The 8,110-nt window shown below is 43.7% G+C and overlaps 1 protein-coding gene and 3 non-coding genes across 4 annotated transcripts; all 4 read right to left on the bottom strand.

The window, feature by feature from the left end:
* Positions 1-24: 24 nt before the first annotated feature.
* EIF4A2 (eukaryotic translation initiation factor 4A2) lies at positions 25-7,655 on the bottom strand. The gene is made up of 11 exons (XM_071752569.1): positions 7,309-7,655; positions 6,075-6,120; positions 5,854-5,986; positions 5,455-5,594; positions 4,124-4,292; positions 3,814-3,923; positions 3,540-3,683; positions 2,987-3,124; positions 2,616-2,705; positions 2,294-2,373; positions 25-837 (listed from the first exon to the last, which is right to left on the bottom strand). The coding sequence occupies exons 1-11, from the start codon at positions 7,335-7,337 to the stop codon at positions 693-695; spliced, it is 1,224 nt and encodes a 407-aa protein (XP_071608670.1). The 5' UTR covers positions 7,338-7,655; the 3' UTR covers positions 25-692.
* On the bottom strand, positions 2,777-2,903 carry LOC139800181 (small nucleolar RNA SNORA63). The gene has a single exon (XR_011727622.1). It is a non-coding gene; the product is annotated as a small nucleolar RNA SNORA63 (small nucleolar RNA).
* LOC139800191 (small nucleolar RNA SNORA81) lies at positions 3,311-3,491 on the bottom strand. Its single transcript, XR_011727632.1, has one exon. It is a non-coding gene; the product is annotated as a small nucleolar RNA SNORA81 (small nucleolar RNA).
* On the bottom strand, positions 5,676-5,745 carry LOC139800193 (small nucleolar RNA SNORD2). The gene has a single exon (XR_011727634.1). It is a non-coding gene; the product is annotated as a small nucleolar RNA SNORD2 (small nucleolar RNA).
* Positions 7,656-8,110: the final 455 nt, after the last annotated feature.

Below are 8,110 nucleotides of genomic sequence, written 5' to 3'. Positions count from 1 at the left end.
AAACCAAGAAGCAAATATTTACAATTTAAGTGAATATAGAAGTATTTTATTGAACATTCAAACTTCATTAAGACATGTGCAATATGGCAAATTTTACTGGGTTTAACCCTAACTAAGACAATAGTATGATTGCTTGCTTGCTGGGGCTTAGCAACAGGGTCCAGATCACACTTACCACTAATTAAATACTTTATTGAATAAATACATATGAAACAAAAATGCATTTTAATGCTCTTATAAAAGTTTAGAGATTTTGAAAGGCCTTTCCAATTCAATCTGAAGGGTAAGTACATACAATAAAGGAAGGTAAGCTAGTTTAACATAATTGGCTGACTTTATACAGCACTTATATCTTTTAGTCCATAAGTAAATTATTAAATGATATAGAACATCTAATACAACCACTTCTATGGAACTAGGAAATAAATTTCTAATAAAGAAAAAATTTACAGACCCCATGACTTTCCACCCAACCCCAACAGTCTAACCCTAAAGTGGATAAAGCCAATGGCTTTCCCCACAAGAGCTCACGACAAAAAGTCGCTTCGCTTATCAAAAATCTGTATTTCTGATCCGTTATGAGCATTGAGACAAGATTCAATAAATCCCCAAAGAAAGAAGCACAATGCACGTTGTGAATCGCCTATTCAGCAACAGCGATCACAGCATTCAAAACCACCTCATCCCAGGGATTAAATAAGATCAGCCACATTCATCGGCATCTCCTCCACTGTAGTATTGTAGAAAGTCTCAATGTCTCTCAGGATCCTCTTGTCCTCTTCAGTGACAAAATTTATAGCCACACCTTTTCTGCCAAAACGACCACCCCGGCCAATTCTGCAGAAAAGAAAGCACATTTACACACAAGTTAACTATCCTAGTCCACTTCAAACTGTTGCAAGATCCAGTCAATAATTGCTGCTCTTTTATCTGCCACTGGCCAGTTTATGCTGTCATTACAGGACTAGCTGCTACCATCTCTGCTCAGGAAAAACTAGCAGTTAGTGCCAACAGTACAGAAGAAGTGTCCATCCTACGGAGAGTAGCAGAGCAGAAAAGGTTACTCTCTTGGCTGCAAAACAAGATCTTTATTTAATGGTTGGTACTGTGGTATCAAGTCCTGGCTCAGTCTTCCCCCCCCTCTGTTCAACTAACACGCCCATACCACATAGCAATGAAACGATTAAACAAACTCAAAAATCAGACTGTTCCTGAGGTAAACCTATTATATACACTAACATGGAACAGCACATTGAAGTTGAGATTTTTAATTAAATGTAACTGTTTCCAGTGGGAAAACTTAGGTTTTTGGCTTTTAAGTACAAGAATCCAAGCTCTCTATTTTTGTGTAAGCCCAAGTCAGTCGCTAACACATCACAGTACAGTTTAGTTACAGCCACCATCTGTTCTGCCTTCCTGCAGACTGCACAATAAAGCACCTAGTCAGCAAGAGCTAAACACACAAAAATGGCTCACAAAACTTAGTGAAAAATCATGACAAAAGAAATATATAAATACCGACTCGCTCTTTATTCAAACTGTGCCGCTTACGAATCCACGTCCTAAATTACGTCAACGCCGTTTCTGAGCACCATCTTGTGTCATCAACTGCTCCTATCGACTCCTGTATTTTTTTACATCAAGTAACAAAGCACAGTTTACTTAATTTAGGGACAGTCACTAGAAGCACTTAACTAAACCTAGGGAAACAAAACTCAAATTGCTACCAGAAGACACACCACAGAAGAATCCCACTGTAAGAGGAGCCACCAAAACCAAACAAGGCACACAAAGCATCAATAGAGTTGGAGCTCCAGGAGTGAAAGCCTTACACAACTGTCTGCTAACATTATTAGGTCCAGTCCCTGATCACCTTATGAAGATTAGCTAGGACCTACAGATGGAAGTTAACACTGCTGTCAAGATGCTATGTCATTATCAGCTTTTGTAATTGCACTGCACAATCTAGGTGACAGAAAGGCAGTTCAGTAGTGGCACATTCCCCAGATCTGAGCAATGAATGATGAGCTGTCACTGAACTCACACATCTAAGTTTTCCCACTGCTTTGTTTTACTGTCCAAAAGTTCTGCTCCTCTTATTTCAGAACCATAGCTGTACAAGTCAGAGCTTTTTTTGAAGCAAAACCACAAGTAGATTGTTTCTTGCTAGCTTTATAGCAGTTACTGTACGAATGGATGCGTAACACCTCCTGTTACTGGTGAGGTTTTTGTGCTGACTTCTGTAGAGGACATGACACGCAGTGTAGTGCCCCAGAGGGCAGAGCCAACTCACCTGTGAATATAGTTTTCACGATTGGTCGGCAAGTCATAATTAATCACCAATGACACTTGCTGCACATCAATGCCACGAGCCTGAAAAGGAACAAAGATTTTTTAATCCAAGCCACAGGCTTCAGATGACATTATGTATCCTGTGCTTTTGTTGACTACCTGGTTAGTGATGAACTACAACTGTGTAGTCCATAGTGGAGCATAGTCTTTACTCTTCCAAGAAGCTCCGAACAGTTCAGGCTATGAGAACCTTCACTGAATTATGATGAAGCTTTTGGCACCAGATTTAAACTGAAAAATGCTCTGTGTAACATATTACTCACCAGCAAGTCAGTAGTGATCAGGACACGGCTTGATCCCGATCTGAACTCTCTCATGATAACATCTCGTTCCTTCTGGTCCATGTCACCGTGCTGTAGAGTTAAAAAAAAGACAATTAGTACAGTACCAACACTCCAAGGCTGCCTTATCAGTTAAGTAACTTTTGTATGAAACCTAGCGTCCCTATCTGCTGTGGTAACAAAGCAGTCAGGGATAGGAGGAAACATTTTTCTTTAAGCAGGGGGAACGATAATACAGCACCGCACAGCTGCATTATAACTTTCCTGCTTTTCACTCAAATGCATCTCATTATGACACATATTCTATTAGGTATGTGGCATTTCAGAAGTTATGAAGAAGAACCGGTTCTTACCAGAGCTGAGACTGTGAAGTCCCTGGCGTGCATTTTCTCCGTAAGCCAGTCTACTTTTCTCCTTGTATTCAGGAAAATGACAGCCTGTGTAATAGTCAGTGTCTCATACAAATCACAAAGAGTATCCAGCTTCCACTCCTGAACAGAAAGCAGATAAGAAAACACATCATGATGCTGACAGTTTGGTACAGAAGAATCATGAGCAACAAAAAAAAAAAAAAAACCCAAGACAACTAATGAAAATTACACATGCTCTGGAAATACAATCGTATTTTGTATGAAAAGAAAAGCTAAAACAAAATATAAAACTAAAGTTTCTAGATCAATTGTTGCACCAAATCTTAAGACACAGGACACCGGACATTAAGAAAGAGGTCCACCCTAGTCATTTTTGATCCAGTGCATAATTTTTCTTCTTCTTGTGTGTACTCTACTAGCATTATTACAGAAACCAAAGCTCAGCTTTGATTTCTATAATTTTAGCACAGTGCTTTAACAAGAAGGTAAGCAAACTTAACCCTCCCAAGCCAAATCAGGTACAGCTGGCACCAACCTCTCGTTCAACATTAATGTAGAACTGCTTGATACCCTCCAGAGTCAGTTCTTCCTTCTTCACCAAAATACGTATGGGGTCTCTCATGAACTTTTTGGTCACTTCCAACACATCCATTGGCATTGTGGCTGAAAGCAACACAACCTAAAAGGCATTACTTGCCATCAGTATGTCTCCAAGACAGCAGTTTTGATTTAAACAATTCATCAGTACTCAGCTACACTGTAAACAAAATCTGCATGTATCAATTTACCCACGTAAAAGGCTTTTTTACCTGGATGTTTGTGCTTAATTTCTGAAAGATCTCATAAATTTGATCTTTAAATCCACGGCTCAACATTTCATCAGCTTCATCCAGAACAAACATTTTGATAAATTTAGGTGCTATTAAAAAAAAAAAACAACCCAAAAAATAGTCACAAAACTTCAGAAATGCAATAGATTTATTAACATCACTTTCCTCTACAACTAAGCTTTCCAGTACAGCTCTCTAGAATAACAGTAAATGCATTACATAATATCTTACTGGGTGTGAAATTTAGATCAGGAATTTTTGGCTGAGGGCAAAATAAATTCCTACTTACAAAGGTAGCGTCTGTTTAACATATCGAACACACGCCCCGGAGTGCCGACCACAATGTGCGGAGCCTCAGCCTGAAGCTTTTGCATTTCATTGCGGACATTGGTGCCACCAATACAAGCATGGCATGTTGCTCCCATGTAGTCTCCAAGGGCCAGAATTACCTTTTGAATCTGAAATAAAACCTTTCCATTAGTAACAGTTCCTGTTACTCTAAGCCCTGTTACCGTTGGTGCTTCTGGACTTTGAGAGGTAACAGAGCAAACAAGCTTTATGCAGCTCCAATGATTAGAAAGGACAGATGCTAATGATTTTGCCCAACTGCTTGTGTGATCCCAGTTGTTCACTAAAAAGCTTATGCCAGAAGGGCACTGAAGTTAATTTTTTGTCCCCACTTACTAAACCAGCTAGAAGTGACCACCATGCATCAATTACAAAGCAGGGCTTCCCGAAGTGAACTTAACTTTTTAAGGCCTGCATATGTTAAGCACTTGAAGAGAGCTTGTTACAGTGTACAAGTGCAAAGCTATACATATGCCAGGCTTTGAAACATGTCTCACCTCACCACAGTCTTTGAAGTAGACCAAAGTCTAAGAGATTCTTGTTCCATTTTTCAATAGGTTTCTTTCCTGCTTGATTAAGTATGTTTAGTTTAACCTTGGATCATCTTCGCTATAGCACTGGCATCTCACTTTATTTTAGCTGAAGAGAGCAGTTGTGTATAATCTTATTTTTTATCATATTTTGAGTTCTGTTCAAGATTCTGTTTTAAGGCCCTAAATTACTGATAGATTATTGGTACAGACACAGGTTAAGTAAGAGTCCTCTAGGTTTTCTTTAACACTCCCACTCAGAACAGGATACCACGCCTTGAAGGTGATGCAGACATGCAATAACACTGACAGAAAAAACATCACAAAAATACAAAAACAGTGAAGTGACTACATGCGCACTGCAGTTTTCACGTTGCACAACTGCATGCAAGTTCAAGTTAGCTTCCAAAAAGTATGTTGTTTCCACTCAGAACACTGCTTTAATAACGCAACATTTTGGTTTTCTGCTGAAGTTGCTCCCTTAGAACTATATCCAGCATAGCAGCTGGCTCCTGCAACCCTGCCCCAGAACACCCTCCGCAATTATTAACTCCACTTTTTGAGCAGGCAGAGAACTTGAGGGATAGAAGCCAGTTTATATCCCCCATTATTCAACACAAAGAGGGTTCTGAATGGATATTAATACAGCCCCTGAAGAAGTCTGTTTATTGTCTCACAGTTGTGAAACCTGAAACCTATGCAACACACAAGCAGCTTTTTTTTTTAACTACACTATCAATACCTGTTGAGCCAGTTCTCTGGTAGGGGCCAATACTAGTGCTTGGGTCTCCTTGAGATCAATCTCCAACTGCTGCAGGATGGAAATAGCAAATGTGGCTGTCTTGCCAGTACCTGACTGAGCTTGAGCAATCACATCATACCCTAAAAAAAGTAGGATACATATTTACTGCTCCCACACAGGTCATTCATATTTTTATAGTTTCATTATATTCCCCTTGAAAGAAGTGATCAGTGTTAAGAGTTCTCTCCATTTCAGGTCAGTCCCGAAAGATGGTGTACCATCATATCACTTGTTCAGTAAGTATTACAAATATTTGCACACTAGTAAATCAGTGTATGCATTTTACAACACTTCCCTATTTATCAAATGCTTATCCCAACAAATGCATAACCTGCATACCTTTGATGCATGGAATAATAGCTCTCTGCTGAATAGCTGAAGGCTTCTCAAAACCATAAGCATAAATGCCCCTTAGAAGGGATTCTTTTAAATTCATATCATCAAAATTGTCAACAATCTCATTCCAATTGCTCTGTAATAAAGAAAAAAACCCAAAGTATTAAAGTCAACATCCATCTCTATCGAAGATTAAATTCACAAATTAATTCACATGTGCTCACCTCGATGACACCATCGGGGTCCATTCCTTCTGGGCCACCATGGTCTCTGTCACCAAACAGAGCAAGCTGTTAGCACAGTAGCAATGAACATGCAGAAGTGAGTTAACAACTTGATTGCCAAAAGCCATATCTGGAACCCGTGACAGATCATTCTAGCAGGTGCCTTGGTATTTTGCCAATGAAATGATTCCTATGGCCTCTTCCCACTGGCTGGGATGCAACTAACCCAACTTCTTATGTCAATGAAAGGCCATCCAAGATTTTAAACCACGGTGAGGCTTACAGTGAAAAAACAACCGGAAAAACATGGCTCAATCACGGGTTAACAGCCTATTAAAAGAACCTAACGAGCCGGCAAGATGACGGCCTCATGTCCTAACGAACAGCACCCCCCACCTTCTACACCCGCCCCCCCGCCCTTCACAGGAGACATCAGTGTGAGGCGGGGCTCTGCGCGTCGGGCCCCGCAGTTGTAGGGAGGGATCAGGGCGATGGCCGCCGCTGCGCACTGCGAGTCCGCTCCGCTGCAGCACCAGGCCCGGGGTGGGGGAAGGAGGAGGGCGGGGGGGGAGCGGGGGCCTCCCGGCTCCGCTGCGGCTCCCCCCGCCCCGCCCCAGCGCCGGGCAACTCTCGCGAGAGCTCCACCCCTGGGATTGCGCAAATGGGCCGCTGCGCGCAGGCGGAGGAAGGCGCCGGGCGATGGCCCAGGGGGCCGCGCCCCTCCCCGACAAAAAAAAAAAAGAAAAAAAAAAGAAAAAAAAAAATGGTCTCGCCGGCAGACGGGCCCGCGAAGCCGGGGCAAGCCATCGGCAGGAGGTGAACGGGGGAAAGCCCGTGTTGAGGAAGGAGGGAGATTTTAGAAAGGAAAAAAAAATGCTTTAAAGGCCTTTAAACATTTTAATTACAATTTAACTCATAGGTTGGTTTAAATTAAACCTAGCCTTTTTCTAGGGGTGGGTTTGCTAAGAAAATCAGCAACAAGAAAGCGAACGTAGAGGAATAGAATAAACCCCCGCTGAAGCGCAAGCCAGGAGAAAGATGGGGCCGAAACATCTAGAACCGGGAGGGGCTGGGGCTTCAGGCGCTAACCGCAGCACCCAGCCGCCCTCAGAGAGCTTGCAAGCACCCACCCACCCACAATTACTCTTCTTTCCCTCTCCTTAGCCATCCTCACCCATCCTATGTAATACCCTGGCAAAAAAAGGGCCCGGGGCCTCCCCATGCCGCGCCATACCTGCTATAATCCGCGGAGCCGCCTGACATGTTCCGATTAGCAGCTCTGTCCTCAACTGAAAAGGCAAAGCTTCCGCGGCGCCTGGCTTATATATCCGCTCAGCTGCCGGACTCGTTTCGCTCTGCTCTGCGCATGGATATACACCTCACCCCACAGCCTAAAAAAGCACAAATCACCCTAGATTGAGCTTCTTTCCTAAGAGACTCCCCTTACACCCCTGTATGAGATATTCTGGAGGGGGTAATTGAGCTAACCGGGGCTACGAGCAGAGGGGAACATGGAACTATATTTTTCCTCCGAGAGCGGAAGGATATTGCACCATTCACTGCGTGATAGCGTCTCCCTCCTTCCTCCCGCTCTGTTCTTCCCCCCCCCTTCTGTTCCCTACTGCGCACGGGGTTTCCCGCCCCGGCCCCTGCTGCAGTACGGGGAAGGGGGAACGTGGCGGGGGCGGCAGGAAGGGGGGAGAGAGGCCCGGGCCCGGCGGGGCAGGGGGAGATGGCAGCGGGGCTGAGAGAGGCACCGGGGTGGTCGTGCAGCCACAACTGTGGCGGGCAGAGCGTCTCCATGTCACGGCTGCGTTTCCCCCGCCATGTCGGCTATTTTTAAAGTCCTGGTGCCTGGAGTCGGGATGGGAGAGGAGAAGCGGCTTCCTCAGGAGAGGGCAGGCGCCGGGCTCTTAGGCCGTGGAGCTCGCTTGCTCCCCCTCCTCCTCACACACAAAAATATCTTCTCCACCTCCTCCCTGCTAGGCAAAACACACCCTGAATGCTTTCCCCTCACCTTCTCCTGAGGGGCAGGA

This window comes from Heliangelus exortis, chromosome 9 (assembly GCF_036169615.1).
Source record: "Heliangelus exortis chromosome 9, bHelExo1.hap1, whole genome shotgun sequence".
Taxonomy (NCBI): Eukaryota; Metazoa; Chordata; class Aves; order Apodiformes; family Trochilidae; genus Heliangelus; species Heliangelus exortis.
The sequence above is the reverse complement of the archived record's forward strand: the minus strand, read 5'-3'. Positions and strand labels throughout refer to the sequence as shown.